This window comes from Notamacropus eugenii, chromosome 6, assembly GCF_028372415.1.
Source record: "Notamacropus eugenii isolate mMacEug1 chromosome 6, mMacEug1.pri_v2, whole genome shotgun sequence".
NCBI classification, from domain to species: Eukaryota; Metazoa; Chordata; class Mammalia; order Diprotodontia; family Macropodidae; genus Notamacropus; species Notamacropus eugenii.
In genome coordinates this window covers 137311353-137332968 of record NC_092877.1, presented here as the reverse complement: position 1 = coordinate 137332968, position 21616 = coordinate 137311353, and the positions used below count along the sequence as shown (strand labels likewise).

General features: G+C 39.2%; 1 protein-coding gene across 1 annotated transcript in view; it reads left to right on the top strand.

Moving 5' to 3' along the window:
* The window catches only part of MGAT4D (MGAT4 family member D), a 126276-nt gene that overhangs the window by 34846 nt on the left and 69814 nt on the right, over positions 1-21616 (top strand). Inside the window, exons 2-4 of the mRNA XM_072621101.1 lie at positions 1118-1279; positions 18004-18135; positions 18903-19036. Coding sequence (XP_072477202.1) covers positions 1118-1279; positions 18004-18135; positions 18903-19036 — 428 coding nt within the window. The remainder of the gene's footprint in view (positions 1-1117; positions 1280-18003; positions 18136-18902; positions 19037-21616) is intronic.

Genomic DNA, 21616 nt, shown 5'->3' with positions numbered 1-21616 from the left:
AGCAAGAGTTTAAGGAAGCTTCTCTGAAATGTAGGAAGGAGAGATTAGGAGTTATATGTTGGATGGGGAAATTGGAGGCAAGGAGACCGACCACTTTAGGAGACTAATGGAAAAAGAGAAGGGAATATTTATATAGTACCTACTATGTTCCAGTCAGTGTGCTATGTGCTTTCCAGATATTTGGTCATTTGATCCTTATAACTCTTGAAGGTAGGTGCTATTATTATCTCTGTTTTACAGTTGGGGAAATTGAGGCAAACTTGTCCAGGGTCACATAGTGAGTAAACGTCTGAGGACAGTTTTGAACTCGTCTTCCTGACTTGAGGAGCAGCACTCCATCCCAGCTCCCTCTGAAATACTTGATTCAGATACATGAAAAGGAGAGTCTGACTAAAGAAGGAATAAAAACTCACATGAAGATATAATTCTAGGGATCTTGGAGGATTAACCTTATTGACATTAATGGAGATGTTGGGAAAGGAGGTTCATTTTTGTAGTGAAGATTTTGACTTAGGGATAGTTTCAGGTGTTATAGGGTCACTTAAGGGAAGGTGCCTTCTAAGGAGGTAGAAATATGGTACTGGAACAAGGGTGAGAAGCCAGGGGTAGATGTAAATAACAAAATTATTTACATGCAGGTATATTGTGGTCAAAACTGTGAGAATGATTGAGAACTGAAAGAAGATGGGTGTAGATTGAGAAGAATAGAGGTGGGAAACCTTGAAAAAATACCCAAGGTTAGACGGTAAAAGCAATCAGAGAGAAAGCTGGGAGAATCAAGGGAGCACGGTGCTTTTTTGAAGCTAAAGGGGGAAAATGTTTCAGAAGTGAGGGGGTATATAGTCAGCCATATCAGGTGCAGCTGAAAGGTCTAGAAAGGTTAGAACTGAGAGTAAAGGTGACCTTGGGTGAGTCAGTTTCAGTAGAATAGTGAAATGTGGAATTTTAGAATGCAGAAATTGGGTTACAGGTAGTAAAGGAGAGTGTTGAAGAGGGGATAAGGACAAAGTTACCTAATCTAATTTTACTGTTAGATATGGAGTTGAGTATAATTTGAATTTTTCATTGCTTTTGTTGTTATAGAGGAGAGAAAAATCTTCACTTTTTCTTTTTGCAGGAAATGATGCCCAAACTTATAAAAACCAGATTCTGAAGTTTCAGGAAAGACTGTTATTTTTACAAGAAGAAAATAGAAAAAGATCTCTGGAGTTGTCGAATGCCTTGAATAAGATCAAATGTACCACTTCAGAAAGAGCAGTTCCTGCTACAGAACTTGAAGGTTTGTTCCAGAAAAGGTTTTTCTTTTTTCTTTTCTCCTCCTCCCTCTCTTTCTGCAGAATTTTGATTTTCAAATTCAGTTGTCTTCTATCTGCATGAATATCAGGTCTGATCATTTCCATGTTAGGGAGGCAGAATTCAGGGAAGTGATCGCTCTTTCCTGGCTGGTTGGCAGTGTTAACTTCCCCTTATCACATTCCACAGTGGCCTTGGGCTTCAGGGGCACATTGAGATCAGGACTTTCCAAGGCATATCTGAGACTCATGGTTGTCCTATGGGAACCCAAATGTACTTCCAGTTCATATAGCACCCCATTTGCCCTCTTTGTGAATGCATGTTACATCATCCCATTTGGCCTCTCACAGCACTCTCTTTCTGTCCGTACCCAAGATGCCCTCTGGAAAGCAGGCAGGAGCAACTTTCTTTACTACTCATGTGCATTAAACCTGACAGTCACTACACTGTATTTTAAAGGCAGCTCCTTGACCTTATGGCTTCCAACTCCACTTTGCCAATTAGTGGTATCCAATTATTTCTTTCTCTCCTTTCTTCCATTCTATCCTAGTGCTTAAGTAACCAGTTCTTTTTCTGCTTCTTTTTTAAATTCAGTTTTGTTCCAAATTTTCTTCCTCTCTTCTTCCCATCCCCCATCTACTGAGACGGCACGAAAAACAAACCTATTACAAATATGTATGGTCATACAAAACAAATTACCACATTAGCCACTGCCAAGAGTAAGGAAGTAAGGAAGAGGGGAGAGAGAGAAGAGACTGAGAGACAGAGACAAAGAAAGAGACAGAGAGAGAGAAGAGAAGAAAGTGAAGGAAAAGAAAAAAATGTACTTCACTTTGTTCTCTGATTCTTTTAGCTCTGCACCTGGAGGTGGATAGTTTATTTCATCATTAGTCCTTTAGAAGTTTGGTTGGTCCTTGTGTGGATCAGAGTTTCTGAGTCTTTCAGAGTTGATTATCTTTACATGTGGTTGTCATTATTTTCTTTTTTCTCTTGGTTCTGCTTGCCTCACTTTGCATCAGTTCAGACAGTTCTACCCAGGTTTCTGTAAAACCATCCCCATCAACATTTCTTATAGCAAAATATTGTTCCATCATTTTCATATGCCATAACTTGTTCAACCATTTTTCAGTCAATGAGCACCCCTTCGATTTTGAAACAAAAAGAATTGCTATAAATATTTTTGTATGTTTGTGTGGGTCATCGCCCTCTTCCTTTGATCAGATAACAGGTCTTCAGTGCTTAAAATATTGTCAGATCTGCCAAGCAAAGGTTGAGTAGGGAAGAGAAGAAGGGCTTCCCGTAAGGCACCAGGTCCCTCATGAGACAGAAATGAAAACCCATCCCTTCCAGGTTCCTGCTGGGTGCTTACGTATAAGAGGCATATAATATAAATATATACATATAAATAAATACAAGATAATCCTCAGAATGGGGAAAGCAATAACAAAAAGGAAGATCATTAACGCTTTCCCACAGGAGGCAGCATGTAAGTTGAGACCTGAAAGCCAAAATGGTGAAAGTGAGAAGGTAGGCTATTCTAGATACATGGTAAAACCTACACAGAGGCTTTAAATGGAATACTGAATTTTAGGAACAATAAGTTGGTCAATTTGTCTGAAAGGTGAAGTGCATTAGTCAATACGAAGGCATTTATTAAGTACTTAATATGTTCCAGGTATTGCAATAAGCTCTGTGTTTGCAAAAAAAAAAAAATCTCACCTCCTAAAGTGCATATATTCTGTGGGAGAGACAATATGTAATATAATAATCGTAAAAACTAGTATTTATATAGCATTTTAAAGTTTGCAAAATGTAAAAAAACCCATTATCTCATTTGATCCTCCCAACAAGTCTAGGAGGTAAGTGTTATTATTATCCCCATTTTACAGATGAGGAAACTGAGGCTGAGAAAGGTTAAATGACTTGTCCAGAGTTATACAGCTAGTAAGTATTTGAGGGAGCATTTGAATTGAAGAATCCTGATTCCTACTTTGTCTATATAGAATACACACACAAACACACATGTGTGTACATTTATGTGTATATGTATGTTTGTGTACACATGTATATGTTTATGTGTATATATACATACACACAAATATAGTCTTTGAATACAATGTTATAGAGGGAGGGCAATAGCAGTTGGGAACAGGAAAGGTTTCCTGTAGAAAGTGGTGCTTGAGCTGACTCCTGAAGAAAGTGAAGTAAAGACAAGTGCGCTGTAGTCATAGGGGAGCACCTAAGCATGGGAGTCAGATCTGGAGTGTCACGGCAGAGGAGCAAAGAGATGGACAGTTTGACTGGCTTAGAGAGTATAGGAAAGGGAGTCTGGAAAAATCCACAGCTTACATTTTATGTTTTTATATTTTGTCCTAGAGGTAAGTTAATTGAGTAGGTGAATGACATGGTTAGAGGAAGGTGGGCTATAGTAGAAAGGTGAGGCAGGAAGCACATCTAGGAGGCTGTTGCAGTAGTTTGGGTAAGATGAGCCCTGAAGTAGGGCAGGGGATATATAGGAGAGGGCAGAAAGAAAGAGGTGCTGTGAGGGGGGAGTGGGGAGGAATTGAGGCTAACAGTAAGATTATGAACTTGGGATCTAGGAAGAATGGTGGTATTTCCAGCAAAAATAGGGAAGTTTGTTAGACAACTGGGTTTGGGAGAGAGGGGAAGAAAATGATGATTTGGGGTGGAGACATCCTACACCTCAGATATCTGTGGGACATCCAGTTTGAAATATCCAGTGGGGTTGGGCTTATTGGTGCATACCTGTAATTCGCACTTCTTGGGAGGCTGGGGCTAGCAGGCATCTTGAGCTCAGGAATTTGGAATGACATTGGGTGATGTAGATGAGAAATATGTTGGGTATTAATGCAGCGAGTCCTGAGGAGCAGAGGGCCACCAAGTAGTCTAAGGAGGAATAAACTTACCCATAATGCAAATAGAGCAGGTCATACTGCACTGCCACTCAGTAATGGGACCAAACCTATGAATAGTTCCTGCCCTTTCATCCTGGACAAGATGGGGGGTAAAGGAAAGAAGGAAGGAAGGAACTCATTAAAGCTGATGAGCTCATCAAGAGAGAAAAAGATAGCTATGGATAATGGCTGAGTGAAAGAAGCTGAGGAAAAAGTAGTCAGAGAAACAGGAGAACCAGGAGAAAAATAGTGTCACAAAAATGTAGAAAGATGAAATTATCCAGGAGGAGAGAGGGTGACCAACAGTGCCAAATACAGCTGAGAGGTGAAAAAGGATGTGGACTGAGAAAAGGTCATGAAATTTGTGGTGGAAAGGGTGAGAGAGAGAGAGAGAGAGAGAGAGAGAGAGAGAGAGAGAGAGAGAGAGAGAGAGAGAGAGAGAGAAAGAAAGGGCTGAGTGAAGGCAGATCCCAGGAGGGGCTGGGATCCAGGGTAATGCAGAACTGTTGTTGCTGGTGAGGGGTAGAGCTATTCCCTTATTAGAGTCTGAAGGAAAGGAGATGAGAGGAGATGATAATGTCAAGGGCATTTGGGAAGGGAAGAAGATGGAGCTCAGAACAAGTAACCTCAATTTTCTAAGTAAACTAAAAGATGAGGTCCTCCTCTGAGAGGGTGAGAAGCGGGAGAGTTGTGGGACCCATGAAGGGAGAAGAGAAATAGCAAGGGGAGTAGGATGAAGAATCTAATGGGGAGAAATAAAAAGATTGCTTTGCTGAAATGAGGGTCCAGTCAAGATTAGATAAATGAAAAGAAAGAATGAAGAGCGTGTATTAATATGAAACATATTACCATTTGCTAAGCTTGGAGATATAGATACAAAAGACACTCCCCTTTTAGTCAAAAGAACTTAACATTCTGCTAGAGGAAAATAGAACATTTAGGGCAGTGGTAGTCAGGGTGGGATCATTTCATTTGGAAAGTTTTAGGGGTGCTGATTGGAGCCAAAGTTGTATTGATTAAGCTTCTGAAACTTAGAAGGGATAGGGGGTGGGGTGGGGAAAGACACAATAGTGGGTCTTCTGAGAGTGGTGGCATGATCGCTGTGGAAGAAATAATCAGGCTGTGAAGAGTAGCTGGAACCTGGAGCTAAACATAGAGGTCAATTGAGGCAAGCACTATACATTGCAGCAGGGCCCCCAAATGGGAATTCTAAGTATGAAAAGCTTAAGTTTTCCTGGGCTGGGCAGCATGGCAGCTAGTGAACTTGATAAAGGGGAGTAATGTGATATAAGTCTGGAAGGGTAGACTGGAGCCAGATTGTGAAGACTCTGCTGTGCTAAGCTGAGTTCGCCTGTTCCCATGACTAAGCTGAGTCACAGGAAACAGTGATGCTTCTTAGATGAACCCTGATCTCTCCATTGCCCTGAAGCCCCTTGTCCTCTTCAGTATGTGATCAACAGGGTAAGACCATGACTTTATATTTTATAATTATTAATAGTAATAACTGCCGTTTACAGTGATTGAAGGTTTGCAATGTGCTATTTCATTTAATACAAAAATGAAATCCTATTTTATCCTAAAGGGAGTCACTAAAGATTATCTTGAGCAGGAGCTTACATAGATCTACACTTTAGGAAAACTCTTTTCTCAGCTGTGTGGAAGAAACAGTGGAGAAGAGAAAGTGGAACCAGGGAGAACAATCAGGAGGCTATGGCAGTAGTTTCTCTGAGAGGTAATAGGGGCCTGACTAGGGTGGTGACCCTCCATGTGAGAGAAGATGAGGGGATACATGTGAAGGGGGGAGGGAGAGGCAGGAACAGTTTGATTTAGCAACTGATTGGAAATGGGGAATGTGGAAAAGAAGTGAAAGATGACTCTGAGGTTGTAAACCTGAATATTTGGGAGCAAGGTGGTGGTCTTGATGGTAAATAAGGAATTTTAGAGGTAGGTGTTGGCTCTAGAGAGGTAGATAATGAACTCTGTTTTGGAAATGTTGAGTTTGCTATACTTGCAGGACATCCAGGTGGTGGTCTTCATCAAGTATAAGATGATGAGGCTCTGGCATAAGCCTAGATAGACAGATTTAGGAGTCATATGCATACAGACCATAATTAAACATTTGCAACTAATGGTAATACTGAGAGAGAGGGTACAGAGAGAATAAAGGGCCTAATACAAAACCAACAAAAAGAAAGTTTTCTTGGGGACCTCTATAATATTCCTGTTTTCTCCATAATCAAAAATCAAATGAGGTGACATTGACCAGATTGAATTGATACAAGGAAGGAAGCAAGCATTTATTAAGCACCTCCCATGTGGTGTATGGGGTGTGCAGAGAGGACCAGCATATCTGGTTTGAGGGCTGCCAAGCCCTTTTCAGGACTGTTCATCCACCTTTGGTGTCCACCTGTCACCCAGCTCTCACCTGTGGCTCCAAAAAGCTATAACCTGTGCACCAGTCACATCTGGGTAAAAACTATTTTGGCTGACAGGCTAAATCAGGTTGAGGGTAATTGACAGGCCATAAATCTGTCAGTGAGCTGGGGAGATACCTACTCCAAGCACATGAAGACAAAATAGGCAGATGAGAATAATTTGTTCCAACAGCCATGAAGGTGGCTAAAGCAGGCACTATGGAGAGCCTGGAAGTTCGTCAGAGATCCAAAATGCCACGATCATCTCCTGCATCCCTTGCCATTGCCAGTCCTCTTGACTTTTGTCTTGCCCACTGGACTTTTGATGTCTCAGGAAGGAGTGAATCTGATGACTCTGTGAAACTCTTTCTCACTTACATCCAATCCATGCATGAGTCAAGACATTACTCTGTGATGTCACTGGTCCTCTTCTAAACCAAGACAAACCACACTATGTGCTGGGCACTGTGGTAAGCACTTAGCCTCGTTTGATCTTCAACAACCCTGAGAATTATATGCTATCATTATTATTGCTACCATTTTACAGTTGAGGAAACTGAGGCAGAAGTCCTGTGGCTTGCCCAGGGTCACCCAGATAGTAAGTGAGGTCATCTGAAGATAGGTATTCCTGACTTACAGGCCTAGCACTCTGTATTCTATGGTGCCATCTAGTTACCTCTAATTGGAGTGTATCACAGCCAAAAGAACCCTGGATTGAAATGAGAGGACCTGGGCCCAAATTCTGTGCTTCCTCCCTTTACCTGTTAGGGTTAAATGGTTTCTATAAAGCCATCATCCCAGTGCATTTGGAAAGTTAATGGGAGAATGGACAGAATTAAAGATAATCCATCAGGTTATTCATGACTGAAAATCTCTAGCAGCTCTTTAATCTGTTTATTTGAATAAAAAATAGATATGAACTCAAATCTTTGTTTCCATAGCAAGTAATTTGACTGTGGAATTAGAACTGACATGAAAAAGAGGAAGTTGAATGGCATAAAAAGGAAGGAGCAGATCTCACCTTTAAGTTGGAAAACTGAGATAAGAAATAAAGAATTATCTGGCAAAGATTTTTGATTTCAATTTTCTTGTAGCCTTTTATCACTATAAATCTTGCTTTGGGGGGAAAAAGTGTCATCCCAGGGCAAACATACAGTGAAAGTTTTTATCTGTAAAAGCCAGTGCAAGTGCAAGTCCAAGGGACATTGTAATGTCTCTAAATTAATAACCCAAGACACAAAAGTACCAAAAGAAGCTAGGGGTAGAGATCATGAGTGTTAAGTAAGTCAGGGGTATCTGAGCTGTGAGGACAACAAGGTAGCAGCTGGTCAGTAACCCTGAGAAGTACATCTGCCTTTATCCTATTGGGGGGGAGGGGTGCTACCTCTAACCAACGCATAGTCAGGGAGGGGCAAAGTTGTGCTTTCCTTTTGGAGTTAGAAAGTAACCTCTTGATATTTTTGCATATTATAGTGTTGGAGAAGTAAGAGCAGATGATACAGGTAGGACTTTGTCACCGTGTGACTTTTGGATTCAGGTGTTCTGACGAATTTCCTTGGGTGTGTTTCCCGGAGGAGGCTTATGTGCCCAGGCATATTGCCAAGTGAACTGAGTTCTGGGGTTTGGAGAACACTGCTGATAACCCACTCTTTTCCTCGGTCAATCCTGTAGCATTTTCTGAGCCACTCCATTACAATTTGTCAGTGACAAAGGTTGGGGTACTCTGAAATGTACAGTACAGCTTATTCTTTTTAAAGGTTACTAATTGATCCTAGGAAAAGTTAGAGTGTTACAGATGGTAGTTACTTCTTGGTGTTGAACTGGTGCAACAATGTTACCATAGGGGTTTGTAATGTTGTTCATCTTTCATTTTAGAAGACCAGTGACATCACAGTGTCTTGATTTGGATTTAAGTGAGGCAGAGTTGCACAAAGTCATCAGCCTTACTCACTCTCTCTTTCCTGAGTCATCAAAGTCCAGTGGCAGGACAAAAGTCAGGATGACTGGCAATGGCCTGGGATGCAGTGCATGACTTTGGGGTCTTCTATGTCTGACCAAGGTCTAAGTGCTCCACAGTACTTGCTTCTCAGTCTCAGTCATGACCATTGGAACAAATTGTTTTTCATCTGTCCATTTCTGCCCAGGAAAGTCTTCACATGCTTGGGGTAAGACATGCCAAGATGGTTTACCAGGGTGTGGCCTCTGAGCTTGTTACAGCATTCAATGTAGTGGAATTTGGATGAACTCTATTAATGTCATTATGAAATGACCTTAGTGTGCCCGTTCCAAAATAAGCATGACTTTGTATTTCAAGATTCTCAAGACATTGAGAAAAAAGATATATAATAGAAGGCCTGGTGACTATAAAAGTCAAGTATTTCTGGGGCAGTGATAGAGTGCCTGACTGGGAGTCAGGAAGACCTGAGTTGAAATGTGACCACGGATGCTTATTAGCTGTGGGATCCTGGGCAAGTCACTTAACCCTGTTTGTCTCAGTTTCCTCATCTGTAAAATGAGCAGGAGAAGGAAATGGAAAACTACTCCAGTCTCTTTGTTAAGAAAACCCCAAATGACATCACGAAGAGTTTCTGAAACAACTGAACAGCTGTACACTTTATAGAAAGGAATGTTGAGGATTTTTCCTGCATAGGATCCCGTCAATTGATGTAAAACATCCAAAAACACAAACACATAAAATTACAAAATGAATTTAAAAAATAAATCTAGGATTTTCACACTTAAGACTTTTTCCTCCAATAGGAAGAAAAGGGTGTGGGGAGTGGGGGGGGCAGGAATTGTGGCCTGACAAAGCTGTAATGGAAAGAGATTTGCCATAGCATTTATACCAAGGTTTATCTTATATTCTACTAGAGAAAGGTAGGTGAAGCTGTGGATAGAATGCCAAACTTGAAGTCAGGAGGAATTGAATTCAAATCCCGTTCCAGACTGTTAGTAGCTGTTACCCCAAGCAAGTCACTTAACTTTTGTCTGCCTCAGTTCCTTCATCTGTAAAATGAGGATAATAATAGCAACTACCTCCCAGGATTGTTGTGAGGATAAAGTGGGATAAATCTGTAAAGTTACGAATAATATATTACTACTACTACTGCTACTACTACTACTGCTACTACTACTGCTACTACTACTACTACTACTACTACTACTACTACTATTGCTACTACTACTACTACTATTACTACTACTACTATTTATTTCAACAAACATCTATCTATTATCCCTTGTTTGTAAAGTATCACTGCCATTTTGGGGATCAAGCACTTCTTTATAGATCGGGATATTCTTTCTGAGGATACAGAACCAGGCCACCTCTACCATCTCATTATTACTTGTATGTATTATTACATATTACTTGTATGTATGTTGTGTAATTATAATGACCAAACAGCCCTGGAGAAGAAATAAAAATTTAGTTTTTGTCATTCAGAATTTAATAAACAGCAATTCACACACATTTCCCTATTTAAGGAACTGAAAAAATGTTATACGTATATGAAATCATAAATCTATTACAGCTTGTGTTTTTAAAAATCATGTAATAAATTTGATGTATTGATTTCAAAGTTATCCTTCTTGTAACCATCACCCTCCGAACTTTTTTTTCCTTTTCTGTCTTTTAAAATGCTCCGACACCTTTTTTTTTCTTTCTTCCTTTTTGTCATTACTATCTTTTACTCCCTTTTCTCTCCAATTCCTGCTCTTGATTTTAAAATAACATCAACCTCTGTAACAAATAACCAAAATCAAGAACAAGTCCACACATTGGCCAGGTCCAAACATGCATGTCTCATTTGGCATCACCCACTGATCATTTCTGTCAGGAGATTGGGTAGCAAGCTTCATCTATCACTGACTCTCTGCAGTCTTGCTCAGTCATTGCTTGCCTTGTTTGTAAGTTTGAATGCCTTGAAAGGACCTCTGTTTATTCTTTGCAAAAGTGAGAAACGATAGCTGCGGAGTTTTGCATATGCTATCAAACTTGGTTGATGTGTAGGTTAGTCATTTGCATTTTTTTCCTTTCTTTTATTAATCTTTGCTCCAAGAGATGACCGGGTAACAGAGGGCTAAAGGATATATTCAGAAATGAAGGTGATGTAAAAGCAAAAGATATAAATAAATACTATCTTTAAAAAAATGCAACTACGAAAAGCAAAAGCAAAAAAGACATGGGTACTTTATTTGCCATGTGTGGTTTTTTCTTATGTACTTTTTGATACTAAGTTTTCTGATTCTTTAGTGGACTGCAGGAGTTAGTACAGGCACTGAAATTATGTTGCACTGTAACAGCAATTTTGCTGCCCATGTAGACAATACCTGGATATCAAGAGGTTCTGATGAAAACACTCGGTTCTGTTCCTGAGACTGGGAAGTTTAGAAGAGACTCAGATAAGGTGGCTATAGTGTTTTGCTCTAGAAATAAAGGTTTGCATTACAGTGTGTCAAAGAGACAATAATTCCATTTGAAATGGTCTCATTTGACGTGAGAATATTCTTCAGTGTTTTTGAAACCCCACTAAACTGATAGGAAAGGTTTACAGATGTTGCTTACTTAGTGCCTGAGTTTGTGGCTTATTGGGGCCCTTGTGGTTGGTTCTCCCATTTCTTAGCCCTTTAAACATTTTGTGTCTCACTAATGTATCAATCTGACACTGATGTGGGCAAAGGAAAAAGGTAAAATAAAATCTATGGACTTTGCTTCATGTAAGCAGCTTTAAAACAAACAACTGGGCAATGGAGGACATTAAACCTCATGTTGAAATGAGTTTTTCTGATTAGCTGTGGATTTCAGTTATCTGTATTCCTTCCTGCTCTCATGACCAGAAATTTAAAAAAAAATGACAGTCGATGTTTGTTAAATTAATGTTTACACATGGTTAAATGAGATCCTTACCACTGTCATCTTTTCATTTAACTAGTAAGCTCCAGAAGAATATTTCTTAGGTGTTTATGGTAACTGCCAGCAGGCAGAAAACCACTCCAATTCTCCATAGCTCAATTTTTGTCATGTGAAGAATCTCCAAACATTTCTCAAATTTAAAATATAACTAAAAAGATAATTAAAAGAAAGTAATCAAGATGGGAAGAATCATGAGTGAGGTCAGTTTTCATTAAAGACAACTGTCTTCAAGTGAAATAGTGAGATTCAGAGGGGTTGTTGAGAAACAGGGAGTAAGATGGAGAGAGGATTTGGACCAAGAATGGCCAGATTATATAGAGGAATAAAGAAATGAAAAGAGCGAAAGGTCAGAGAACCTACGTTTGAATCCAAACTCTACCACTTAACCTGAGTGACCTTGGATAGGTCATTCTTTGGGCCTCAATTTCCTTATTTGTCAAATGAGAGAGTTAGATTAAATGGCCTTTGAAGCCTTCCAGGTTTCCATCGGTGATTTTCTGTGCAGTGAAACTGACACTTTGTTAAGTTCAGTTTTCTTGACTCGATTGAGGTTTACTCTTTTAGATTATAAAATGTAAAGGGGAAAGGGGGTTGTGTGATAGGGGCAGTATAAAGAAAGATGTACTTGACTTTGAGGCAAGATAGTTCAAATGGGTTTAAATCTCACTTCTGACCCTTCTTAGCTTAGTAACTCTGGGTCTCTCAATTGCTCTGTGCCTTAGGCAACTTAATAGAATTTTCCTTTCAATGAGTTCAGAGGGATGTCTATGTCAAGCACGTGAAGACTTTCCAGGTTGGAATGGGGAATGAGAACTATTTGTTCCAATGGCCATGAAGGTGGCTGAAGCAGGTGTTGTGGAATGCTTAGAGCTTGGTCAGACATTAGAGATGCCAAGGTTATCCACTGCATCCTGGGACCATCACCACTGTGGTGTCTTGTTGATGATTCTACAAGAAACAGTGAGACTGATGACTTTGTAACTCTGCCTCACTTAAATCCAATTCATGCACAAGTCAAGAAGTCACCCCATGATGTCACTGACCCTCTTCAGAAACAAAGAATAAACAACAAGGATTTTCCTTGTTGTTTTTTAATATATAGGTTGAGTAGACCCCAAATTTATGACCTAGTTCCAGTGATTTTTTTTTTAAACCATAGCTTTAGCAAGAGTTACTGGACACCCATTGTTTGGATTTCATTTAAAGTTAGAGGAGAATTCATCATTAATTTAGTTTACCTGTTTATGTGCCACTCCACGCCAATGACCCTTTCCTCTGATTCATCAATTTTTCCCATAGTCTCCATTTTAAGGAAAGTTACGTCTAGGCCAGCCACGTCTTCATTCCTCCTGACTCTCTTGACTTTGGTTGGATGTAGGTTAGGTTGTAGCGTATTTCTAATGGTGACTTCTGTACATGAAGTATTTTCAAAGATTTTCAAGAGAAACATAACTGGAAAAGGAGGGGGGCCAGTCCGATAAAGATAGGGACAGGTGACAGATGACAAAGCCAAGTACTGCACTGATTGGTATTTATGACATTTTAAAAGATTTAGTGGAAATGTATTGGCTAAATCTTCAACAAAGGATATATAGAAGTGCATGAACAAAAATCATACAGGATAAAGAAGCATGGAGGGGTGGCCATTTGTAGTTGTAGAGGAAATACCTACATTGTTGATGCCACTGATTCATCTGTATGCTAAATCACAATTAGAAAAGAAAGAAGGTATGTGTGAAACATCAGCCCTCCAAAGGGAGAGATGTTCAGATGAAGGAGGCAAATGAGTTAACTGATATTTTTAAAATACCTCTTTGGGGGAGGGGGGTTAGGCAGCATGGTATAGTGGATGAAATATTGGATTTAGAATCAGAAAGACCTGGGCTCGAATCCTACTGCAGGTATTTTTCAACCTGTTTCACCCTGGGCAAGTCACTTAACCTCTGTGCCTCAGTTTCCTCATCTGCAAAATGAGGGGGTGCTCTGAATGATGCTCTGAAGTCCCTTCCAGCTCTGAATCCATGATCTCATCTCAATACCTCATTTGATATTTCTGAGTCAGTTCTCATCGACAAACCTACACTTTCTCCCCCTTTCCCTTCACTCTTTATTTTCAGGTTATAATTCCATTGTTTGTGTTGGGTTTCCATGAGTCCTTTGAGATATGTTTTGTATGTTCAGTGTTACAAGGTCTTTTATTTGTTCTCTCATTCTTTTGTGCTGCCAACACTGGACATCAGCCTGCTGGTAGGTGAAAAAGACATGGTTTCCTTTTTGGAGCTGGGCAGCATTTGTAGCATGATTGTGAGCCCTTTCTAAAACTCTGCTATACATTCTGCTAGAAATGTCAGGGGGCTTAAACAAGTCAGTATAACTTTAAAAATATCAGCTTTTTTTATGCTTGTGCACATCTTTACTAAGGGGCACACTTTTAACATGAAAAATAATTTATTAAATTCTCATTAATAGGATAAGGATTTAAATTAAGACTCCCTTAGATAGAACATGTTATTATTTTTATATTAGAGTCATGGAAATGTGAGGTCAAAGATGATGTCTGGGTAATTTAATAGCTAGAATTCTTTATAAGAGTCACTTAGACATTTTGATTTTCGGAGTCATAAGAAAATGAGAAATTACACGTTAAAGAATAGGGATGTATGAAGTGAAAACTGAGCGACCTTGTGCACATTCACAAACATTGCTGGCTTGTTGGCCATTTAATTTAAGAGTCTCTATAGTCAACTCTAGGAAATCTGTAGCTTCCTCCAATCTCTTTGATAGGGTTTTCTTTTCCCTCACTATTTCCTCTCTTTTAAATGTGTCTTCGGATAGGTGGAGATCCTTTGTACCTTCTCTTGTTCTAAGTGTTTTATCAATGGACTGGTTGTGTGAGGTGAGGAGAAAGGATCATTTTTATTTGGCAAATGGAAAAAAAAAGTGCATATAGAGGGACATATCCTGTAGAGGTGGGTCTGAAATAAGGGTCTACCTGTTGATTCCCTGCTCATTCAGAATAAAGCTCACTGAGACAACAGTGCCCAAAGTGGGCCTTAAGGAAAGTGAAGTATAGTAGTTCAACAGCCAGATGTGAAGGGAGTGCATTCTAGACTAAGGAGGATGACCTATACCAGAGCAGGAGACTGCAGGAGGAGATAAGGAAACTGCTCCAATTTGGCTGAGGTATGGAACGTGTGAAGAGACACAGTGTAAAATAAAATTTAAAAGGTTTTTTGGAGCCAGCAAAGGGAGAGAACCTTAAGTGCCAGGCTAAGGAGTTTGTTTCTCATTTCATAAATAATAGTGACCAAAGCTTCTTGAGCGGGGCATTATGGTGGTTGGCCCTATGCTGTAGGAATATCAATCAGTCATGTGGAAGATAGATTAGAATGGGGTGAGAGTAGAGGCAGGGTTACTACTACCAAATTAAGAGACCATCGCAGTAGTCCAGATGAGGGATAATGAGGGCTTGAACAAGGCTGGTGTCTGGCTGTGTGAGTAAAGAAAAACGGATGGAAGTGAGACATGTTTGGAGGGAGGGTCAGTTATATTTGGCAACCGAAGGATTGTGGAGGGTGAGGGAAAGTGAAATTGTGAATCTGGGTGACTGAAATGAAGGCCATACCCTTGCCTTCTCCTGAGAAAATGCCCTTCTCTTTCATGAATCATAAACACAACCAGTTTAAAAAAGGAATCTATGGAAAAACTTGAATTTAGGAGGGATAATTAGGATCTTGTAGGTGCAATCACTCTTTCATTTAATCAACAAGCATTTTTAAGGGACCTATTAGACACTTGAGAGGCAAAGACAAAAATCTCTGTCCTCAAGGAGCTTATATCTTACTGCCTTTTGTGTTTCTCATATGACATGTCATTACATTACTCTAACACCCTCTCCCTCTGAACCCCCAAACTTCTGGAAAGCAGGGACTATCCCTTCTTCATCTGTCTCCTCTAGCTCTCATACAATACTTTTCCCCAGTACTTTAAGGATAGATGCTTTTGTTGCCACAGGTACTCTCTGTCCTAACCCCACTTACATTCCTCTAGAAGTTTGTGTAGACAGCCTTTGAGAGTTGCTGTGGCTAATTATTTTTCACTTCATGGTCACTTTAGTCCACTGTGGCCATCCTCGTTTCACTTTGTGGTCACTCCTAGCTGGACTGGTTCTTAGACGTAGTCCATCATCAGCCCAGTATTTAATCTCTTTCTTTAGCACCTGTCTAAACTTTAGCTCCATTGGCAGAGCTTTGAAGAATTCAGGTTCACCTCCACATCATAATGAGTCATCAGAGGAAGACATTAATGTGGGATACATGATAGATACAATCAGACAACAAACTTATGTGATTTGGATAGCTATATTGATACATGGATAGAGTATTCCTTAGGTGCTTATTATGCCCTAGTCACTATGCTATGCGTGGAGACTTAGAAGCAAACATGAAAGTCTGCCCTTGATGAATTGCTTACATTTTGCGAATTCTGTCAGGGGAGACTACAAAAACATGAATAAATTTATACAGAACAGATGCAAGAGGAATATAAAGTATTAAATGACAAAAAAAAAATAATTGAATTGGGTGCTCCATTCTATTAATTTTAGAAGCTTTTATTTTGGGTTCTGTCATAACTCCATTATAATAAACCCTCCAGTTTCTCTAACTGATGGATATATGAGCTGCAGCAACAATCAAGTGCTGGCTCCTCAGATCCTGGATTTCAGGAAATTTTGTTGGATGCATGTCATATTCTCTGGCTGCAAAGCCAGTACTCTTTCCACTGGACCATAATGTAGTTATGTTTATCTATAGCTTAAGATCCTTGACTTGTGACTGAATTCTCCTGGGAAATTTAGGATAAAAATTAAGACAGCCTAATTTCAGAAAGAATCTATTATCTAATGTTTTTCTCTCCAGATTTAGTGTGTTTTATTTGTCTCTCAAGTGCTTACCATAGTGCCTGGTACCCAGTACCTACTTTTTAATGGAGGGTAATACAGACACTTAACACTAATAAGCATCTTATTTCTAAGTGCAAATTCATGTAACATAAAGTTGGTCTTTAAGTGGTAATAAGAGGTAAAACAAAATATATTGTCAACTGGTTAAAGTAGGGAAAATATACTTCAAGATAAGCAATAGGATTTTGAGATATGACGACTCCATTTGGCTCTGCCAATTTGCGATGTACAGTCTTCTTTTGTGACCCATTGGCATCCCAGACTAGATGAAGAAGGCTGCTATCATAGAGACCTAGAGCCTGGTGAGACTAGTACTGTCACAATTTAGGAGAATTCTAGGTTATTCCACTAGATTGTAAGTTTCTTGAGGGCAAGAATCCCCAGGGCCAAGTATAATATTAAGTGCTTAATAAATGTTTATTGAATGAATATTTTAGAATTATGGATAGGTCAAATTGCTTTGAGGTTGTATCATATCATGATTATGTGAACTATTATTATATTTGCTTTTAAAGGTGACACAGTGGGTAGAAAGCTGGGCTTAGATTCATGAAGACCTGAGTTCAAATTCTGCTTCAGACTTGCTAGCCGTGTGATTCTGGGCAAGACCATTAACTTTTTCTAGACCTTAGTTTTTCTTATTTGTTAAATGAGAGGGTTGGACTCTGATGTCTTAGGTCCCTTTTAGGTCTAAATCTATGATCCTATGGACCTTTTATTTCTTTCTGTATCATATTAATACAAACAATATGCCTCATCTAGGATCTCTTTGAAAGAAAAAATATATCATGAATAAATTATAAATATTTTATAATATGCAATATTATAAAAATATAGTAAATAAGTTATTTTGATTATTATGAATGCCCAAATTAACTTGAAAGGACATATGAAGAGAAATACCATCTGCATCTTGAGAAAGAACTGAAAAATAGAAGTATATGTAGAATAATTTTACATATATGTATATATGTCTAATTATAAACATCTCTAGGATGGGATGGGGGAGGATAGAAAAAATTTACATGATTATTTTGTTGTAAATTATTTGAAAGAAATAGCAAGTTGTATGTAGATTTACAGTTTCATATACAATCAACTTTTTTATTGTACAATGTTATGGAAATACTTGTTTTATTCTATAAATGTTTTAATGTAAAAAAAAGAAATGTATTTATACATGAGTGAACACATATACATATGTGTATATATGTGATTGTCTGGAAAATAACACTTTTTTATAGGATGCACTCAGCTTTTAGTTAAGCCAGATTTAAGAAAATGTCTTTTATTGAACTAATACATATTTTCTAGTCCAAAAAGTCTGTGCTGTAAGGTAGGAGGAAAATACCATAGCATATCTATAATATGCTGTAATAAGACAGTAAGTTTTTGTGAAGTTGATCTATCTTAACTTGAACGACCACTTCAGTTGTGAAACATAGTTATCCAAAATTCTGATAAACGATAAGTTAATTTGAAACTCTTTGTCTCTTCTTTCAGGTGATATGAATTTGAAAACCTCTGGATTTTCCATCATGAAACTTAGTAGCCTATATTACCATCTGCCTCATCTAAGGCCTCATGAAAACAATATTTTCCCAAATATAATCTTTGGGAAAAATAGAACAGGAGGTGAGGAAATTTGTGAAATAAATTGTATCTGTGTTAAAGCTAAGGGGATTGTTGGCGTTGGTGTTGGCTACTGCAAAGCTACTTGGGGATAACAATTCATTTAGTAACAAACCTCTGCAGAACAGTGTCAGTGGAATCTTTTAGGCAATGGCCAAATAGCTGCTTGTCTAGGATATTGTAGAGGTGAGTCTTTTTGAGATGCAAGTTGGACAAGAGCAGGGGTGGTGACCTTGAGGCTGCAGGTCCTCCGCCCGTGGGATAGATAGATGCTCTCCAAGGGTCCTTTTAACTCAGAAATTCTGTAATCTATCATTTTCTTACTTTGTGTGCCAGTCTGTCATATAGAAAGATGAGAGTCCAATCCCTTGGAGCAGTGGAAAGAACCCTGGCTCAGGACCAAGGGTTCAAATCCCCTTCCAGTTATAATGCTAAATCTGTGATCTTAAAACCTCTGAACATGTGCATAGTTAAAGGATTGAAGGAAGAAAGCCTGGAACTAAATACTGCAAACCATATGTGAGAAATATGACTTGCTTATGGCCATAAATAAGTGTATGAAATAGTCCCCAAGTCCTCTTTTTCCAGAGATGGGAGTAGGGATGGTTTACATTGCTTTCATAATATGACACAGAATGAGTCCTTTCCCATTTCCTAATATGGTTGGCCCTTCCTACTTCATATATTATTTTGTCACATCAAAAGAAAAGTCTTGTTTAAAGTTTTGCTATTACCTGAAATGATATGGCTCCATCCTCTTGTGTCTGCAGTCTCTGTGGTGATGGGTGTTCCCACCATAAAAAGAGAAAAGGAAAGTTACCTGATACAAACGCTGACTTCTCTCTTCTTTCAAATGTCCAGATTGGAAGAAGAGGACTGTCTTGTGATTGTCTTTGTAGCTGAGGTGAGTATGAGAAAGTGGCCCTTTGGAAAATCAAATGATGGCCAGGGTTTACTAAGATTTACTAAGTCTAGTTCTCCATCCGAAGGCTGACTTGGAGGAGGCACTTATTAGATTCTCACACATGTTAAGTCGCAAACTGACAGGTTATATAAGTGTATTGTGGAGTGAAAAAATATACCATGTATCTTCTTTAGGAATTTTAGTTCAAAAACCTGCCAATTCACTTATTTGTATAGAAAGTATGTTTGCAAATAAATACACTAATAATAAGCAAATTCCCTCTTCCTTTAGTAGGGTTGTATAATTGGTTTCATACTCTCCCTCTGGCAATCGAAACACTCAACACTCAGCAGAGGGTCTGCTGCTCACCTCCCACAAATCATTCAGTCAGCAAGCATTTATTAAGGGATTACTGTGTGCCAGACACCTCACTAGAACTTGGGGATATAAAGACAAAGTGACAGCTGTTCCTGCCCTTAAGGAGCTTATTACATTCTTATGAAGGAGACAAGGAAATATGTATGTGTCTGTGTGTATATATATATATATATGTATGTGTGTGTATACATGTATATATGTATGTACATATACACACATACATATATGGATTGTGTATACACACATACATATATGGATTGTGTATACACACATATACACCTCCATGCTATGGATGTGTGTATATATGTTTGTGTATATGTACACACATACATACATATGATACATAAAAAGGTAGTTGTCCTCTTGTTATAATTTAAAGTTTGTTTTATTAATTTCACATGAGGCCATAAATCTTGCTTCAGATCCTCTTCCCTATTATTTCTCTTGAATTATTGACACTTTTTAGATCATTACTGTTCTTTCTGTGTTGTGTGTCTTGTTCTGTATAGTACATGGTTGTATTATTCAGTATTTTTCTTTCTGCCCCTAAATTTGAGCTTAAAAACACTCTTGATATGGCCACAGACCTTCCTGCCCAACATGCTGCTTGCTTTTGGCCGACACGTCAATCTCTTGCCAGGAGCCTGTTGTTCTGATACCATAAGCCATGGCAGTACAGAGCCAGCTGTTAGTCTCCCATACACTCTGTTCTTTCAGTGGTCTGACCTTCAACTGGAAGACAAAATAAAAACACTACCCATGTTCCCAGCCAGAATTTCCTAGTCCCTGGAAAGATATCTCTGTTATCTTCTGGCTATTTTATCCCTGTGTATCTTTGTGGATCAGCTTTAATAACAGGATTCCTCTTAGCAGCTAACACCCATAAATTCCTCCTGTTGTAACATGGGACATGAGCTTTTTCTGTTCTGTCACTCCACAAGCATTTATTGAGCCTCTCCTATGTTCTATGCACTCTGCTATGTGCCAGGGATACAAAGTCAAGACTAAATTAGGTTCTTGGCCTCATGGATTCTCCATCCATCTCAGGGAAGGCATATGCTCACCTCTGAGTAGATACAAAATAAATACAAGGTAATTTCATGTAGATGGAGGTGTTTCTGATTTGTTTGGAAGGGCTCAGGATTTTCAGGAGTGAGGAGGTAGTGATGGAGTTCAGACTCTGGGAACCTCCTTGAAACTCCCCTTGAGTCTTCCCACTTAATCTGGCCTTTCATACTCAGGTCTGTTACCTTTAACCTAGCCTGGCCTTCCATTGTCTGTTACTTCAATTGCCCCACCTGCATCTCACCCAAGCCCTCTATTGTCTGACACCTCCCAATTGCCTCCAGCTGTTCCTCATCCTTGATTACATTACTAGTTACCCCAGTCTCATCAAGACTAGACTACCCCTAGATTTTTCCTGAGATCAAGTTCCATCTCACCTCCATGAAGTCGGTCAGATTCAATCCAATTCAGATTCTGTCAAGCTGAGATTCTATCTGGCTGGCTTGTCAATACAAGCGTCTGTATCAGTAAGCATCCCAACATACACAGGGGTGCCTACTATCACAGGTTCTTAAATCTGCACTTCTGAAAGGAAAGGCAACTTTTGAGGGGTCAGCAATCACTTTAATCAGTTCAACATTCAGAAAAATATAAGCAAAGAGATAAAGACCAGACAGGGCTCTTACTGTCTGAATCAAAGCAACATTGCCATACAACTTGCATACATCCTTGGATCGAGAGGGCCTTTCCATCTGAGCAGTTGGGGGAGGGGTGTCTGAACATGCGGCCATTCAGAGTGTCGACCAGGTGATCATCACAAGATCCTCCTCATAAGTGAACTTCCAAGGTAAAATGCTAACCTCCCACTATATATAAATAAGACTTGGCTTCTGATTGGCTCAGAATCAGCAGGTACCCACATGACTCAGCACAGCTGTGAACCATCAGAGCTCAAAGGGGACTGAACTCTCAAGTGCTCACAATCTAGCCTGAACCTGGAAAACAACTCCAAATAAACAACTCCCACTTTCCTTACTGTTACAGAATTACAAATGGTTAGACTCTTTAAGAGTCAACTCATCATGGCAAATCTTTAATAAACTTTGTTTTACTTTTTCTGGAAGAAGTCTTGAGTCAGATTCATTTGGTAGGACCTGGCATGTTGGTATTTTGAGGTCCCAAGCACCCCAGACCTCA